The sequence below is a fragment of the Cariama cristata genome, unplaced genomic scaffold, assembly GCF_000690535.1.
Source record: "Cariama cristata isolate BGI_N322 unplaced genomic scaffold, ASM69053v1 scaffold40032, whole genome shotgun sequence".
Classification (NCBI taxonomy): Eukaryota; Metazoa; Chordata; class Aves; order Cariamiformes; family Cariamidae; genus Cariama; species Cariama cristata.
The window spans coordinates 7,158-26,321 of NW_009602916.1; the positions used below are offsets into that span (position 1 = coordinate 7,158).

The following is a 19,164-nucleotide window of genomic DNA, read 5'->3' on the forward strand; positions in this document are numbered from 1 at the left end:
GGAGCTTGCTCTCTAGTGAACACCAGTGGTGATCACAGAGGAGTGACTTCAGGTGCTCTGACATGGTGTCTGGAAAAGCCTTTCCGGAGGCTTTTGAAGCCATGTAGGGGGTGTAGGGAGATTCACCTCCTTGAGGTTGACCTTTGCAGCCCATCTCCCTGGTTTGGGGAATGGTTCCTTTCTGGATTAATACCACTGCCCCCTATCCATGTGACTGCAGTGACATTAAAGCTTGAATAATTCTCCATTTGCCATCAGTAATGCTTTTCTAATTAATAGGCTTAATCATTAATGTTCTAAGGAATATATTATAATAGTAGCTGTTTAAATATTATTCCAAACTATGCTTTAAAAAAGCCAAGTTGACAGCAATTTAGTAAGATAGCTGCAATGACGAGGTAAATTTATGTTGTCTTGTACTGATGTTGTTCCACGCTAGGCACCTTGTACTTAGGAAATAGAAAACAAAATTTGGCATCATAAGTAGAGTTATTAATGTTAATTTAATGATGGTGACAACAGTTACAATGATGATAATTTTATTAAAAATGGTTTGTAGAAAGTGGTCAAACTTTGCCTGAGTTTTGCAGGTGGGTGGAAAAGCAGTTAATTGATGCCGTGGTATTTTATAATTCACATTATGTTCTCTCATTAAGTAAAGCTACCCTTTGGAAACCAGTCTCATTGGTTTAGATTATAAGCACTTAGTAGAAATGAGTTTGAGTGCTACTACTATTACTGTTACACTGCAATCTGGAGTTTTTACACAGGCAAAATTCCATGTCCTAGTAAGGACTAAGGGCTACCTCAGCTTAGGCCACCTAGTGTTAGTCAATTCCTTACTCCTAAACATCGAGGCTATTTCCCAGGAGCTCTGATCAAATCCAAAGGCATTTTGTTGCCAAACACTTTGGGTCCTTGTTCATTTTTATGCTTATTCACGGTCTTAACCAAACAGCTAAATCTTAAACTAGGTGTTTGTCTGTATGTCTCATTTGAGAGACATTAATAAGTTGTTATTTTGGGGTACAGTTAAGATTCCTTGCATGTTTCTGTGCTGGCTGCTGCTTTTTTCTTTTTTTTTGGTAAAACCCACCTGGAGAAGGTACCTTTTCTAAGATAGATTAATGGTTAAATCATTCACTGAAAGCCTCTCCCAAGTTCTAGCTTTGTTTCCAAATGTGCTGGATCAAAATGTGTGCCCCCTCAGTAAAAATATGTGTGGAAATTTAGTTGCACGCAGTAATATTAAACGCAGCGTACTTTGAAGAAAGGCTATTGAAATAAATGGCTTGCAGTTATGAATTATTAAGAAACATTGTAAGGAATATAACAATTTTCAGATTACTACTGTGCATAGTACTTAGAAGTTTGGATTCCTCTTTTTGTTTAGAGGATGTCTGCGTGTCCCCCTTCACATGTCCACTTCATGTACTCCAAGTGGAAGTAACTGCTGCTAATACAGCTAAAGCAAGCCACTAGGAACACACAACTTTAATTTGTATCCCTATAAATATGGAATTTGGTTTCTCACTGCTGTGCTGATGTTTAAAACTGAAAAGTGTAGCCCACCTACCTGTGAGAATGCTTGTCCTTCCATGATGACTGACTTTACTGGGGTCGTAAAGCAGTTTTGTCTGAAGAAAGAGCTTTTCCTGTAGTTCATCTGCCTGACACAAGACACTCCTTGCCACATCAAGGGAAGTGAGCCCTGCTCTCACCTTCTTCTGAACTAGATGGAAACCCTGTCTCTTGAGCCTTCAGCAGCTCTCAGGAGAAAAAGCTACAAAAGCTATGAGTTAAATCCCCCCAAATCTTGTCATTTTGGCAGGACCAGAAGTGGAAGAGGTCTCTGCACTTGCATTTCACGGAGAGACCAGTGTTAATCAAGTTTATAGAACGTGATGCATGTTGTTTGCTTTTTCTCTGTCTGATTGCATCAAACAATTAAAATGACTAAACACTGAGATCCTATAGTCAATTCTATGCAAATGAACTGATAGACTTGAATGGAGTCAGCTGTGAGCAGTTGTATGAATGAAACCGTCTCAGACACAGTTTTTCTAGGGAAGGGGGATATTCTGAGAATGATCTCCCTTTTTTCCTTGTGGGGTTTTGCTGTTAATTTTGAGAGTCCATAAATTAAGGGAGTTAGTGTTCCAAGTGCTAGTTTAGTTTGTGTAGGGATCTTGTGTAAATGGATTTTAAATGTTTGCAAGCTTCACCTCCTAATCTTCTTAAAAGGATTTTAACAAGAGAGTTAATGCTTATTAGTACCTGTTAGCTAGTGCGCAGTCAAAAAGAAGAAAGGGGTGAAAATCTTACTTGAAATATTTCAAAAGGGAGCTGTTGTAGTTGGTTGTGGTTTGAATTGGTCAAAGGATGTCACAGTGACGTAGAAGCAACTCTATACACCAGAGAGTTAGTATTCTCATATGTAGTTAATAAGGGTAAGTTGGAGTATAAATGAGGATAGAGATTTAATCCCTCCTAGGCTTAATTTAGTAAGAAAGATGAGAGACAGAGATTCAATGTGAGTAGGATCCGGGCTTCTTCCCTGAGACAAAGATTTGTATCCCTTAAGTCTTTGATTCCAAAGAAGAATCTTTAAAAAAAAAAAATCCTGTTGGAAGGAGTGCTTACACTGTGGGTGTAACAACAAGGTGATAGAGATATGCATTTGTGAACTTAGTCTTTGTTCATTGTAAGCTACCTGACTTCTGTTTATTTAGAAGCTCATCCACTGGCTAAAAGAACTTTTTTGTCAGTAAAATTAACTAGCAGCATTTGAGTGATAGGTCTAATGATCACTGACAGTTGTCTGTCTTTCTGGTACCTCTTTATACATAAATGATTTCTGCATCTGATCCAGCATGATCTCCTAGGAACGTTCTATGTTTCCTTCTGTGCATGGTGGTAGACATTATGTTATGAAAGATTCTTTCTAATGCTATCAGCTAGTGGTTGGCTTACTTGCTGATTCATAACTTTTGATAATCACATTTAAAGTGTATGTTATGGAGCTAATTCACTTTAGTTTCATAAATATGTAGTAGTTTTCTGAACCTACTGAACTGCTGGTCCACATGCTGCGTTGTTGGAGGGAGTTCTACAACTTTATTTTCCTTTAAGTCTTGTTTTTTTAAAGGTGTTACTGTCACAGATTTAAAAATTTTTAAATATTTAGATTAAAACTCTTTACCCTTACCAATGAAGAGTTAAGATTCTTGCTTGCATATTTAACTTGTCCAACATTAAGAGACAAGAACTGCGTGAAAGAGAATGTACTTACTAAAGTTGTCTTGCTTGCTTGCAAGTGAGAAGAGAAAACAGAACACTCAAGTTAGTTTGTACCCAGTAAAATGTGAAAGAGAGATGTGGATATAGGACTTACTGCTGATATCTAAAGCTTTTCTTTTAGCCAGATAGAGAACTTCTATTTTGGGCACCAATTCCACAGACCTCTTGTGTGTTTGGACATCTGTTTATTTGTGTTCCCTTACAAACTTAAAATATATATCATTTTAAGCTCTTTAGGATAAGGGCTGTATCATCGTATATACTTTTACAGTAATTGCTGCATCAGGACTTTGGTGCTAAATGGGGCTTCTGGACACTGCCTGTGTTGAAATTATAATAATCATGCCCAAGTTGATAACGGACAGTTGTTAGGATGGTTTGGAAGGATTTTGTTATGTGAGATACCTGTGAGATGCCTTTTAATTGGTATATATTACAGTGTGATGTTTAATGGAAACGTTTGTAAGTTTGGTGCATGCAGGCGGGGATGTTTCTCTGATAAAGCCCTTGAGAATTTTGTCCTTTGTTTTCTTGCAGACCTTTGGAACGTTCCAGTGAAGATGTAGATATAATATTCACACGACTGAAAGAAGTGAAAGCTTTTGAGAAATTTCATCCAAACCTTCTCCAGCAGATATGTCTCTGTGGATATTATGAAAGTCTGGAAAAAGGAATCACATGTAAGAGAGCTTCATATGATGATCTATTTTATAATAGATAATTTAGATAAAATTGGGGGTTAGGCTAGGATTGTCTCTAGGAGATTGATGAGAGCACAATCAGTGGAACAGGCATAAAAATGTTTACAGTCACAGTCATGGGGGAAGGCAGGACTAAAGTGCTGCTTGCTCTACAAATACAGTGTGTAGTGAATCTATGGTAACAAGGCACACATTATTGGGTTTAGGACTCTGCCACTGTTTCACTGAAAGGTTAGAAGGAAGTCATTGCACTTAAGGCTCACTCTTCCCCTGTAAATGTATTATTGATCTCTTTTGTAGGTACTTTGTGATGTCTGGGGAAAAAGTGTGTCATCTAGGCATATGACTAATAGTGTGTGGTTTGCAGCCGGTCTGGATAACACAAGATAGATTTACAGAGCTGCATGCTGCTGTGGAGTTCAAAAGCTCTGTGTCTGCTCTGGCAGCCCGTGTGCCAGATGAAGGTGGACAGCTGTGCTTTGTCTATGAAGCTGAGATAGAAATTAGTGGTGGTCCTGTGATGGGAATGTGTGAGTTCCCAGACCTGTACCTGGGGAATAGCTGATGGAGAGTTGTGGTATTTAGTAGAGTCTCAGGTACCCCTTAGGTAAATCTGGCATGCTTTAGGCACACAGCACTGGGGTTAACTTAGAGGAATAGGAATTCTAATGCACTGTAATCACACAGTTGGAATGCCTGAACATCAAAGACCTGCAGTTGCTTCTCAGCCAGAAGTCTCACTGAAGTCAGTGGGAGCTGTATCTGCACTGAAAGATTCTGAATTTCAAAGGGGCATTGTTCAGAAAGTATTTTTTTTCTTTGTTTGTTTTGTTTATTAACTAAGATAGCAATGAAAGAGAAGCAAACTGGGGAGAAGAGTGAAGCAATTCTATGTGCTTTCATTGTTTCTGTAGTGTATCGACCAGTTTACTAAAATAGATCCTTTCCCGTATAGTTGGAAATATTATTGTAATAGTGAGTAAGTAGTCCGATATGGCAAATTCTACAGTGCCAGCAGTGACTACAGTAGTACAGCAATATGAGGGAAAATGTTTTGTTAATGTTAAACTTAAAGAGATAGCTCTGTCTTATAAGATTTCATCTTTCCAGTATTCCGTCAGGGTGACATTGGAACGAACTGGTATGCTGTTCTGACAGGATCACTGGATGTGAAGGTTTCTGATACAAGCAACCACCAGGTAAAACAGATTTCTCATTGGAACCATCCAGTCAGTATACAAAGAAAGGGTATGATTTATGCTGAGGTAGATAACAGCGACATACATCGTACAGATGTTTTATCTTATCACAAGCATGTTTCTCTTGAGCCTCCTTTAGTCTCAGTTGTCCTCTGTCTATGGAGGCAAATCATGCCAAGTAAACTTTCCCCCCAAATTGCAAATGATTTCTCAGTATTTTGGCACTCCTGGATTTACAAAATTGGGAATTTTGGGAAAATCCAAAAAAAAGGAGGAGATACTTCTCCTGGAGAGAGTCTCCCACCCATGTCGTCTAATGTCATGCTGACAAGTTATGCACTTCCTACTGTGAGCTGAGTCTTCTGGGAAGGTATCATGCCCCATTCCCTGCTCCCATGTTTTTGAGATCTGGGATTGTCCCATCATGTAGCTCAGTATGGGGTTTACCTCTGACATGTGACTCGTCGTGCCTTCACGAGTGGTATAGCTACCCCTTTTTTCCACCTTGGTTGAATACAGCATGCCTGAGGGGTAGGGGTGGTAGTGTATTCTTTGCCCAAAAATTGGCTGATTGAGGAAGGTTTCTTGCTCATACGAGATAGGCAGAAATTGGATTTTCACTTTGTTGAGTGCTGCATCACCAGTGAAATTGGGTCAGAATGCAAGTCAGGGCAGCGTGTGAGCACTGGGTCTTTCTACTTTTCTTGCAGTAAAATGATAGATACAAAAGGAATTTCTTTCATATAATTATTTTTAGCAACCTCTTTACTGCACTAAGTAGAGACTGATTAAGTATAATTAGCCTAATTTGAGCAATTCTCAGCATGGCTTGTCTGTCACTGGTATTGTCACTATTTGGAACAGTACTGGGCTCATATGGGACCCTGTTCTGTGCAGGTCTAAAGCTATCAGGAATATTTTCCGGTGTTTGCCAAAAGGTGGCACTACATTGTTGGTAAGGTCCAATGCTCTTGACCGACTCGGAAAGAAATGTACCCAAAGTTACATTAAGAATCTGTTTGGAGTGTTGATTTGTTCTGTTAGATGGAGGATTGAACACTTCAGCCTTTTAAGAAATCTAATGTAAATATTTTTCTCCGCTTGTTCAGTTTCACTGCATTTTCCTGCCAATAGGAAACTACAGAACTACAATTCATGTAGTTCTAGTTCTAGAAATTATATTCTGCAGTAATTTCTTAACCTCACGTTTCCTTCTCACAGGAACAATGAACTGAATTCTTACCACTGCCTAGTTGCCGTAGGATACAGCTTCACTGCCAAAAGGACAGTAGCTCATGCATTTGCCATTCTAGTGCTGGATAAGTTTGGTGGTTGGGGACTCCTGAATAGCATTTGAGTCCAATATTTTCTCTGTTTTTGCTCCAGCTTGGTGTTTGTACCATGTCCCACCTTGTCCATCCTTGGTCTTCTGCTCCTTGTCCTGCCTTTAACTCCTGGATGCCCTGTTGCAGTCTTGCCTGTACTTCCTTCTTCACATGGTGCTGGTCATTCTTGAGCTTGAAGTACTTGCTAGCACTCGCTGCCCACTGTGCTCACTACAAACCTAGATGATGGAGGAAATACAGTGTAGCTCCAGAGGTAGGCAGCCCTGACAGACTCAGTTGCCAGCATTGTGCTCCCAGCTAGGAATGGATAACCAGTGCTTAAGATGTAGGGATGCTTGTAACCTACCCTGGAGCACAATTTCCAGTAACAGCACTCAGGAGCCAAAGCTTCCTTTGCAAAGTTATAGTAATGATTAATTGCTCTGCTGTTACTATTATGCCATAAATGGCAGTAATGCTAATGAGAAGCTTCCAGCAGAGCAGAAGAGATAGAGAAGTTTCCCGGAGTTTACAAGTTTAGAAGTTTATAGTCTCATGTAAAAGTACAGAAGGACCATGCCATGTTTTCTAGGAAGAGAGAAGCTAACTTTGTATTTAGGTTCCTGTTGGTTAAAAAGTCTCTAGACATGACTAATAATCTTTCAGTACTTAAGATGAGCAGGAGGTGGTACTAGATGACCTCCTGAGTTTTCTTGCAACTTGAATTGTCCTATTATTATATGATGATGCCTGCAGTGTTAATGTAAATATGGAAAATAAATTCTCTTGAATAAAAATATATTAGTCCCACTTTTACTAGGTGTTTATCTGTCTACCTGGGGAGCTTAAATTTCAGCAAGCCTGGGAATAAATGTGTTGTGTAGCAGCTACCATGTGCTAACTCTTTATGCAGTCACCTTTGGTGTTTGGTAGCTTTCTTCCATTAGAAGTGCGGTAAGTTATTGTGAACTTGGTGCTTACGAAGAATGTCTTAATGGCCTTTGCTCTTACAGAGGCATGTGGTTACATGTTTGGCACTAGAAATTATATCTAAATGCACTAATGGATCAAGACTTCAGTGTAGCTAGTGAAGTACTAATTCATACACATTCTTGCTGCGCATTGGCTTATTCCTGCAGACACCTGTGATTTCTCACAGAAAATGTTAGTAAGACTGATTAGGACCAAGTTCAGAATTCATATAAACAGAAATATGAACATACCTATTATTTTCTGTAGTGATAAGAGGAAGCATTCCATGTACTGATTTAAATGTTTTAATAAAGACAAACACAAATATTTAGGATCTCATAGATAAAGCCTGGCTTTCATGTTGGTTTGGAAGAATCCTTTCTGACTGCTTGCAAAACTGTATTCTGTCACAAGAGGGCTGTGTTAGAATACATAACAAACGGAGTACAGGCAAGGTTTAATACTAAAACGGCTAGTTTGAAAATAATATTCTACTATTTACAATATGTCTATTTTAAAGAGTTTGACCAGAGCAGATTTCTCTGTTACTGTTAGTTCTGTTCCACTGAGGTGGTAAAATGTACTAGCTGCTGCTGATCATGATGGTAATTTCATTTGCCATTGAAACAGATACAGAGATCTGACAGGATGACCCATCTGGTACATCCTGCATGGTGGCTGGTCTGCTTTCTATACAAATTATTTATGAATTTTCTGGGTATTCAATAGTCAAGAAGAGACTGAGGAGGATTTTTTTTAAGGTAAAAGTGTCACACTATGAATTGCAGAGGTAAGTGTAGTGAACTGTTTTGGTCTTGCCTCAACTTTTTTGTAACAAATACCCTAATAAATATTATACTTAAAAGTCACACAAAGACTTAGTAACTCCCCTTCAAAATAAACAGAAAATGCAGCCTGTTTAGAATCTATCAGAAAGAGGTCTTTACTGTCAGTTATGATCAGATTCTGAATTTAATTTTTATTTGGCACTGTTACCTACCCAATATTACAGCCGAGGTATATAGTAATAAAAGCTCGTCTTAGAGATATTCCTAGTTTGGTGTTGTCTTAAAAATACTGCTGACTGCCTTTTGTATGTTTAATTTTTGAACTCTATTTTGAAAATGAAGAGGTTCTGAAGGATGACTGTTGGTAATGTCTCAGAATAAAGCTGGTAATAAATACATTATGACAAAAGCATCAGGGTGACATCTTTGTCAGATTCTGCATCATTATGTTTTACTGAATTAGACTGAGAACATTTTACCTCAAATGATTTATATTCCTATCTGATAAAATGGGAAGGAATGAAGAGAAGAAAGACAAAGACCAAATAGCAATTTGATCTGCAGTTTTGCTGTAGTTTGCCAGCTAAATCATAGTGTATGCTGGGGGCTATTGCTAGTTTGTCTTGCCTGTGTTTTGGTGGAGTTTTTTTAAGGTGATCAGACCAAACTGAACATAGGGCATTGACTTTACAATTAGCCTTTTTTAGAAAAGCTTTAAAGGAGGAGCTGTGGGTGCTTGGGTGGTACAGCAGTGTCAGTTGTAGGAAGATGCAGAGGGCTGGGGATCAAAAGCCAAATAAGTTAGTGGGTTTGCTGAGAAGAATGACTGTGAAGAAAGAGGTTCAGATGTCCACGAAAGAAAGGGAAGAATTTCCTGACTGTTCGAAACTGAGGACAAAGGAGGTATGTGATAAGATGAAGTGGAAACAAGGAAAGAGATTTAAACAGGACAGTCCTTGCAATACTGCTTTCTGCATGTAAATGCCATTGTGTGTGCATGTAAATAGTCATTATGTACTTTGGAGATAACCTATGTGAAATCGTGACATAGGTTTGTACTGTAGTCTGTAGTGTAGTGTAAATATGCCCTAGCTGGACTAATGGACTTGGGTGAGAAGCAGGGTGTGCTGGCTCGTGCTGAGCTCCACAGTGTCATGGTTGTACTAATTTTGGTTTCGAACTTAAGTTTGTAACCTAGGAAAAAGTCCAAGGCTTTGCAGGTAGCTTTTAGAGGATCAAATATAAAGATATGGAAATAATGAACATGTTATTACAGTACAGTTAATCTGATCTGTAAATATTTTAATTAGGAACTAGAAGAGTTGGTCACAGTCTTTCTAGAAGCGTAATGCCTCCTTTAAGCAAAATCGCCTTGTCTTGTGTAAAGAGGATGGCCTAACATACGTTGGCAAACTGCAGTTCTAGTGTGGCAAGATATTTCTATGTTATCGTTAAAAGTAGTTTGATAAGGGTTTCCTATCTGAATTGCTGAAACATACTCCAGTGGAGCTAATGGAACAGGCAAATCACTTCATGGAACAGATAGTTTACTTTCATTGTATATCCTTTGGTGTCTCTGTTTTTGCTGAGGACAAACTGAACTGTGTCAAAGTAATAATGCAAGCTTTTTGAAATGACAGTTTTTACAGATCTCCAATTAAACATGGAGATGGTATGGAGTCCTGGAGGGACACAGGTGCAGAGGTGAGATAAAGGTACAAGGTGTGGGAAAATGAATTAAAAACAAACTAGCTACATCAACTCCTTTATAAACTCAAAATATTGAATAAACTAAAATTTCAAAGACAAGTCCCCAATCCCTTTCAACTTAGCACTTGTAATTTTTTTTTCTATTTTCTTCATTGCTTTTTCAGACACCATGATTTTGTTTACACACAGTTCAAAAATTCTACTTGCCAAGTTGGAAAACAGAAAGTGTCACAAGTCAGGGAGGAGTATGCAGGGATGTGCCATGTGATGATGGGGGAGGGAATAAGGCAGAGCCTTGTTTCTGATTCTCATCCATTCCATAGGATAGCGTTAGAAATTCAATAATGTTTTAGATTGATGGAGGCGAGGGGGAGGTATAACAACTCTCACTGCATGTGTCTCACCTGCCAGTGAGAGTCAGTGAAACTGAATACACAAACAGCCTCTGATTTGAACACTACCATTTTGTAGTATGTTCAGAGGACAGATAGCAATGGAAACAATCTCATCTTTTTAAGTCTGTAATACTGCCTTTTAAATAGCTGTGTGAATTTTAGCTGGTTACCAGTAGCTAGAACCCCCTGCTGCTTCTGGGATTGCAGAGGGGAACAACAAACTGAGTTTTGAGCTGCCAGCAATCCTCCTGAAGTCTACGCTGAACAGCAGGAGATTCTTGAGTGTAAGGTTAACAGGCATAATAGGAAATGCACACCTGCTTCCCCAGGAGGCTGAAGATGTATAAACAAGGGTCAGAGAGAAAATGGGGCTCTGAAGTCTTGAAGAAGACAGATGGGCTTGCTCCCTAGCTGGCTGCGAAACTGCATCTCTATGGAAAGCAATGATGGCTAGGGAAAAAACCTGAAAGAACTTTCACTTGATAGTAAGCCTGGACTTTTCTTTAATGAACATAGATAGGACCATTCCAGGTCCTTGACTTAACACCCCACAATGTTAATTTATTTCTCAGGCTGAACAGCTGCCTCATCAGTTTTCTTAGAAAGTGGTTCCTTTACCAACACCTTTCCTTTTCTCTTCTTCTCTGTTCTGTCTTTAAAGATATATTCTTTAGGTTGTAAAGAATCAAAAAAGGTGACGCATTTCAAAGGAGTTTATATTTTTGGAGGGAGGGAAGGGAGTGAGAAAGAAGTTGGAAGATGTTAAGTATTGCTTATGAACCGCCTAATGGAAAAGTTTCTTTTTCTGCCAGGCTATTTGGTTTTTCTGTCCTAAACATAGACCTTTTATCTGAACTTTCTAAATAAAGTTGAGAATAACGTATTGGAAACCTGGAGATCAAATTTTCTGTGAACAGTAGGCACATTTTCTTTGTAGCTCCTTTGAGTGCAATTGTGAGTATGGTAGCATATATATATAGTGTTTCAGCTCTGAAAGGTAAGCTTGTTAAAGCAGAACTTTAGGGTATAGCCTGTATTACAGACTGTTTGTAGAGACTTCTATTTAGCTGCCTAGGGGCTCATTCTCAACTATTTTTTCTTTTAAACAGTGCATGTTCATATTTGCCTTCCTTGAAAATTTATTTCTGACAGTTGGTAACTTCTTCCTAGATCTTTTCTAAGATATAATTGATTTTGTTTTCCTGAGCACATAATTTTATATGGTAATATCTGTGCAAAAGCAATTTGCTATGGTTCAGGGCACTGGACTATTATGGGCATTTGTCTTTGTAATGCGATTATGAAGCTACTAACTTGATCTTAATAACATTTGCCTATTACCACTTATTAGATGCATGAAAGGAAAACAATGCAATTTTAAACACAGAAAATGATGCTGAAATATACTCATGCATCTCTCCTGGATTATCAGCCACGAGGATGTAGTGGATGGGATGACAAAATTTTCTGCTTTTATTTTTGTAGACATTTCATGAATCCTACATTTTAGAGTTAAACTGTATGTCTAATGTTGTAGCAAGTAAAATTAGCAGGTGTTTTTGTGTTATGTGGATTTGTGTGCATGTATGGTTTCCTTAGTAAAGTGCAGTTTGTATCAGTTCAAATTTTTAATGCTGTTGCTATTTTTTTTTAATTACTCAAAAGACAGTTAAGGCCCAACTTAGAAAGAGACGTATGTAAGTGTTCAGCTTTAAGCCTGTGTTCAGGAACGTAGCAACTTGTAAGCCTAAATCAGAACATGTACCTAAAGATCTTGGTTCAGCAAGTTATTTAATTGCTAGTAGTCTAATTTTTTGTCTGCAGTAGCTCGTGCTTTAGATTGGAACTATTACAGAGGAGTTCCTGGCCAAGGGCAATTGATTTAGACATCTTTCCATCACATGAATGGCATATGCTCATATAGACTTTTTTGAAGTGGACTTTACTGCATGTTTGGGACCATGCTGAACACTCTATTCCAGGTAGTTTTGGACTTTAATAGTTTTCTTGAAATCCCTGACTTAAGTGAAAAGAAATTTTTTTTTTTTTTTTTTTTCAGTCTGGTACTTAGTTGGCGGGCATCATTAACAATTGGGAGATTTACTGGCATTTTCAACAGAAGGGCCAAGAGTTGGTTAAAACTGTATGACTGCATTGCGCATAGACCTTGTACAATAGAGAAATGCATTATAAATACAAGAGGATATTATAATTGAAAGTTACGTTTACTGAGAAAACATAACAGTCAAATTTTCTTTCTGATGAGAGTAGCTTATATAGGGTGGAAATTTGTACTCCAAGATTGCATTTCGGATGCTAGTTATCTTCTCATCACCTCTGACATTTCTTGTCTCATCATCACAAGAATCTCATCATCACAACAGTCTTTAGAGATAGAAGAACAGAGGTCATAACTTTCTTCCAAAGGTGAAGGTGACTCTTGTGTTCTCTGCTTTGCAGACAGAAATGTCTAATTCAACTAATGGTCACAGAAAACAGAAATCCTGCTTGCTTCCACATTGAAGCTTTCTGTGTTGTTAATCAACATATTGATTTTTTTGTTGGCACTTTTAATTAATTTTCTCTTAAAGAAAATTGCTGAAGAATCTTAAGGCAGTGTTATTAGCAAATGTAACGTAAAGACTGTTGAAACATACTGGAATATTTAATATGTGTCCTTTATTTTTAATTCAAAGGATGCTGTGACAATATGCACTCTGGGAGTAGGAACTGCTTTTGGAGAGTCCATTCTGGATAACACTCCTCGCCATGCTACCATCGTTACCAGAGAATATAGTGAGCTCCTTCGAATTGAGCAGAAGGACTTTAAAGCACTTTGGGAGGTAAATTCAAATTTATTTGCATTTTATGCAGGAAAAAGTGATTTAGCCTTTTTCAGTGTTTGTAATGAAATATAAGCACATTATACCATAAGCAAAGCAATAATTCTTTTAAATTAGTTTGGACAAAAAGGAAGGTCTTTACTTCTTTTTAGTGCTTCATATTCTGCATGATTACATACTCTTTTATTTCTTTCTTGTAGGCTTCTTCTAATGAAATAACTTAGGTGAAACTTCTGATGGAATTTATTTATATACTGCAGGTGTTGCTTGCTTAGCCTTAAACTTGCTTTTATTGCCAGCATTTATGAGGAGAGTCTATCCTTAATATACTCTGATATTTTAAATTATTCCCTTTTACTCCTGTCTCATCACCAGCTGTAAGGAGTTTAGAATTTACAGATGGATCAAGATCACTTATAAGTTAAGTTACTGGTTACATGTGAATTCCCTTAAAATTTTCCTTTGTGGAGAACATGCTGCTGAGGTTCTTCATTCTATAATCTGAGTACTTAAGTATCCACATTGAGAAGACTTCATTAACATGTTACTGTGCCAAGTCACTAAACTTCAATCAGTTTGTATTTTTGTAAGCATTACACTTGATTTGAAAAATGTTCTGGGCATTGGAAGGCATCCTGTTGGCCTGGCCTACACTATTGCCGATTTGTGCTGCCAGCTTGTTTTAAATGGTGACTGTACAAATTTAGGTGTTGTGTAGAGCTGTCAGATAGTGTGACAGTGTCCAAAAGTTGCAGATCTAGGGACACTGACTATATTTAAGAAATAGATGTTGGTTGTAGCGGTTTAGTTCAGCTTCTCTCCTAAGTGCAGACAGACGGGGTTTTTTTTTGGCTTTCTCTTTTCCTGAGAAAGAGCAGTATTGTAGTCCAAATAGTTGTCCTATAGCAGTACTAAGGTAAGGCTATCAGAAAGAAAACGTAATCCACAACTGGCTACACTGACTGAGGAAACAGCACTAGTATCACGTGTCTGCAAATATGTTGCCGTGAGCATAGTTAATGATGCACCATGACCAAGGTAAGAAAGACCAATGTGTGAATAAAACATGCTTGGCATTGAATACCTTGAGAATATCAGATTTCATTCTTTGAATTGCATAGGTGTAATTTATACCATTTTTTTGGCAATGTTTACAGCTAAAATAAAATGCTAGTAAAATCTTACAGCAAATTTGAAGAAATTTGCTATGCAATGTTTTTCTGCGGTTCGTGTTTTTTTCTCTACAGGAGCTGCATTATAGTTTTAGACCCTGGCATTAAAAGACTAAATATGCCAGTGGTCTCATTGGTTTTAACATATGCCACACTTGCCAGTGGTCAGGAGATTTTAATGTAGATAGTGCTTTAAAAGCTCATGATGGAGGAGAATAAATCCAATTGTAGGTTTCTCAAGTAACATTTCTTTTTAATTTACTTTTAATTGGTATAAGCAGAGTCATTTCTGCTATGTTTATGGCTTTCCTGATGAGCATTCAGAGATTGTTGGTTTCCTATCAGAAATGTTGGATGAGTGGAGGTTAAGTTCCCTGCTTAAAAATTTTGAATGTTAAAACATATTTAAAGTTGTTTTAAAACAAAAATGCTGATGTTATTTGGTCTTTAATTACTAGTACAATGTTGTTTGTAACAACTTTGCTGATTTTGATGAGTTTTTTGATGATAGATGCGTTTGGAAAAGGTCATGTGTTGAAAGTATTAGGAGCTACCATAGGGAGCCTTAGCACACATCTTGTATGTTGCAGATTTTATGAAATTGTGCAGCAGAGCATGTCACAGATGCTGCAGGTGTCAGTCACAGACCACAGTGTAGCTTTGTGGTGCTTCTTTGCTTTTTGTGCAGTTTTACAGTGAACTTTTAATGTATTTAGGTGTGCTTTCTTTCAAGGAGGCTACCCCTGTGCTCTTAGAGAGTGGAAAATTATGCCACGAAATATAGCTTTGCAGGTTAGTCTGAGGTAGAATGAAGCTGTTAATTTTTTCCGAGGTGATATTTGTTTCCTTGCAACCTACTAATCCCAAAGCCTACATAAACTGTAGCTAAGGTATGATAAACAGATAATGTTCAAAACAGACGGAAAATTATTTAAGAAAATTCCCCTAAAATATACTAGCAATAGCAGCAGTAGTATATTATTACTGTTGTTGCTGTTGTTGTTGGTATTGTTATCTAAAGAAACATAAATACTTTTCTTCAGGGAAACTTTCTGTTATGTTGTGGATGCCCTGTTTTTCTGTCTGCCTTGTCCCAAGATTCATGTATCTTTGTTGTGACAAAGCCCATGTGGGGAAACGGTTATTGATACAATGACATGCCACTCAGATAATTTTTTTTTATTTGTTTTTAATGAAAACCCACACAAAGCCAACAATGGATCACAGATATTTAATATCAGTGGTACCATGGGAAAAATGGGAAAAGGCAACAATGTCAGTGTCATTACAATCCAGATATGGTAAAAACTATAATCTAGTGCATACAAATTTCAACTCTCCAGGTAATGAGAATTTAATTCCAGAAAGAAGTAGTTTCTCCATTAAAAAAATTGTTGAATAATTCCAAAATAATGTAATACCTTAGTTTAACAACAACGTAAATAAACTGTAGGGTTGGAATTCTTAAAATGGTTACTGCTTTTATAAATGTAGGATTTTTATGATTAATAGTAAAAATGCAAAAAATTAATTTTATATATAATTAGGGTTTTTTTGTTTATTTGTTTATTTTCCCATGAAATTTACTTTTGGGAAAATTTACTTTTTTCCTCTCTTTTGAGGGAAAGAACAAATGAAAACTTGTCAGCTGATTAAAGGTTTTTGGTATACAGAGCATGAAAATTCGAAGACTGCAATTTTTAATATTATTTTTTCCTTTCAGGTTGTGAATGTAATCTTGGAAAATGAACCAGCATAAATTGATTCAGTGTTGACTTTAATTTATTGTGCAACTGCTCTGAAATGATAGGACTGCGAACTCTGAACTATCTTCCTTTATAGTAAAAATTTGTTAACACTGAAACCTACTGGTGGTGAAGTTCATGTTTGCAACAAATCTTTTTCTACCCTAAATCTATACAGTTCTTTGAAAGACAAATAAATATCCATTTATACTGCTTATGAAACTTTTAGTATAAATTCTGAAACTAGATTTTAAGAGAGAGAAAGATATAATACATATCTATTTCAGTTATTTCTAAGTTTAGAAAGAATTTTCTGAATCTCTGTAACTTCATACTATGAATTTACAGACTTTTCTGAGTTTTGTTTAAATTAAAAAGTAACTTTTCCTGTATTAGCTGTATTGCTCTAAGAAACAATTTTATTGATAGAATGTTTCACAGACCAGATATGGCTTATTAACATATTTAATGCAAAGTGTATTAATTTATTTGAGTACAATTACAATTGGGTCTATACCTGAAAGAAAGAATTTGCTACTTCTAAACAGACTTCTTTATCTCTGTTCTTCTGTCAGTTTTATAAATTTAGATACTCTTTGAGGAAAAGATAGGATATTCTTTATCAAAAATATAAAAAGATGCCTTCTGTAATATACAGAACCACATATTCTGTCAACCCTTTAAATGCGGAAAGATTTTCTATGATCTTCATTTTTAACAGCCAGGGGATGCTGGTCAAAACAAATTCTGTTGTCCTGATAACAACAAATACCAGTTAAAATGGCCTAATCTTTTCTCTAATGACTATTATCTGGTGAAGTAGTGTCCTGTTCGGGAAACATCTGTTGAACTTCTAAGCTTACTCATCCTCGGAGACTTGTTTTCTAACAACAGCTGCTATAGCAGATTGGAGATGATGAAATCTCTGGTTAGGTTCACACACAGCTGAGCGCTGTTTTCTGATCAAGAAACTCTAGGAGGTTATGGGAATCACTGGTGATGTGCCTTTGTGCACCAATTGTCCCTGGCCTTCACCTATGAAGAGCACTAGCAAACATGAAAAAAGTTATTCATCACTGTTATAACACTGTAGACTTCCAAGGTGCTCTGTGATTCTGTAGGAAGAGGTACTCTTTGTATTGATAAGAACTTGCTTTCCCTCTTGAGCATCAATGAGTGAGTGTGGTGCTAGCTACCTTGCCCAAAAAACTGTTTCAAAGCACAAAGGAAAATACATCCAAAAATAAACATGAAAGCAAGTGGCTACACACAAGGAGCTTTGGTCATGCACATCCCCTTGGGTCACTGGCTTGCTCCACCCCTCATAGTTGGATTCTTTTAAAGAGTAGGAGCGAAATGAATGTATTTGAGCAGTGTTACCATTACAGAAGTTCTCTGTAGTTCATCCTTGAGCTTTGTCCTTTCATGCAGTTGCACACTGATTCAAACCCAGACAGGAAGGGAGTGAATCTGCTGAGAGGTGACTTATTTTTAGAGGTCTTTCCTACCACAGTGAATTACTCAGCCTTCCTTGGATAACATACAAATAACCAATTTCCTTTTGTGTGGACTAAGATTCTGTTAGAAGTTACTGAACATGCCTTGAGAAACATTTGATCTTGAGTAAATGAAGAACAGCTATTACTTCGATATGCAGTAACTTTGGAGAGAGGAACTCTGGGCCCCTATAAGGTCAGAATGAATATTTTAATTCTTTTTTATCCATATTCAGCAGCACTTACACATCTTGTAGTCTGATAAACGGTAGTGTAACTTGTTTCTTGCTTTTGCCCATCTGATGATAATTCAGTAGCCCTCAGCAGACTTCACTGCTCTGAAATGATAGCTTTTGGAAAAGCAGCTTTCTTACTGTCTTTGTTTTCTGAACACTATGAACGTTAGTTTTTAGTGAACTAGTTTAAAAACAGATCCTCTATCAAAACAGAAATTTTACATACTGTTTCAATGGAATGCTGTGTAGGAAATGCACATACAATATGGAATACTGACTTAAATGTTGTAGCACTGTTCAGTGAGGTTTCTGAATAAGCCTTAAGTTCATCAGAATTGAGACCACAGCTCTCAGTGCATTTGCGTGTAATATCAGTTTGTCTTTTTAAAGTATGTCTAATCGTATCCCTTACATGAAGGTATGGTATAATCTTATGCCTCATTTTATGTGTCAGGATTAAGGCAGTAGGAATTATGAAGGCGCTGTAAAAATACATTAATGAAAATGAACAGGTAAGGATTTTAATTTGTTTTATCCATTTGGCCATGCTGTTAGTACATTATCATGTACTGAGTCTCATGTAGGTGTTTTGCAGTGTAATGCAGCAGACAGCGTTTCGGAGAGGCAGCCTTTTCCTTGCCTTAGGCTTCTGGAAAATATATGTTACATTGTTACTTGAGAATATTCTTGCTTCTTTCTCTGGTAGATTCTTGAATACTTCAGCATGTTTAAGGAGTATTAGGAATCTCACGTAAATGTCAGTACTTTCTAATGCACTTTTTCACCAATGAGTATTCCATACCAGAAATTCTTTCCAGTTCGTTTAAGTGAGAGATTAAATTTGGTCTGAGAAATGAAATATTGGGAGGGGGAAATCAAACAAAAAATCAGATTAATGTCCAGACCCTAAACTATCAGCTTGATTTATGGTTTACTACTCCACCAGTTTATTGCCCAGTAATCAATTGTAGGAGTCTTTGCTCTGATTTACTGGTTTCCCATAGGCAAACATAGTAGAGGTATAAAACTGGAGTTAATAAAATACAGAATATTTAGCTTTGCAGGATGGATGATTATGTGATTTAAAATAGTTAAGTGCTTGGAGACCCACAAAAGTATGAAAAGGTGGTCATGGAACACTCAGCTGTCTTTAGCTGCTTCATGTCACACTCTCCATTGACTGCTCAAACTCTACCTTGATGATTTGTCTCTCTTGGGGTTTTATTTGAGAAATGTAAAAGTGATCAAATTGTAGTAGCCTGCATTTGCAATGCAGCTGGAA

The 19,164-nt window shown here is 37.2% G+C and overlaps 1 protein-coding gene across 1 annotated transcript in view; it reads left to right on the forward strand.

Annotated features, from left to right (window-relative positions):
- Window positions 1–390: 390 nt before the first annotated feature.
- Window positions 391–19,164, forward strand: part of RAPGEF4 (Rap guanine nucleotide exchange factor (GEF) 4) — a gene marked incomplete at its 3' end in the record, with an annotated part of 115,510 nt that continues 96,736 nt past the window's right edge. The window contains exons 1-4 of the mRNA XM_009694945.1: window positions 391–398; window positions 3,838–3,980; window positions 5,112–5,200; window positions 13,087–13,233. Of these exons, the coding sequence (XP_009693247.1) occupies window positions 391–398; window positions 3,838–3,980; window positions 5,112–5,200; window positions 13,087–13,233 (387 nt within the window). The remainder of the gene's footprint in view (window positions 399–3,837; window positions 3,981–5,111; window positions 5,201–13,086; window positions 13,234–19,164) is intronic.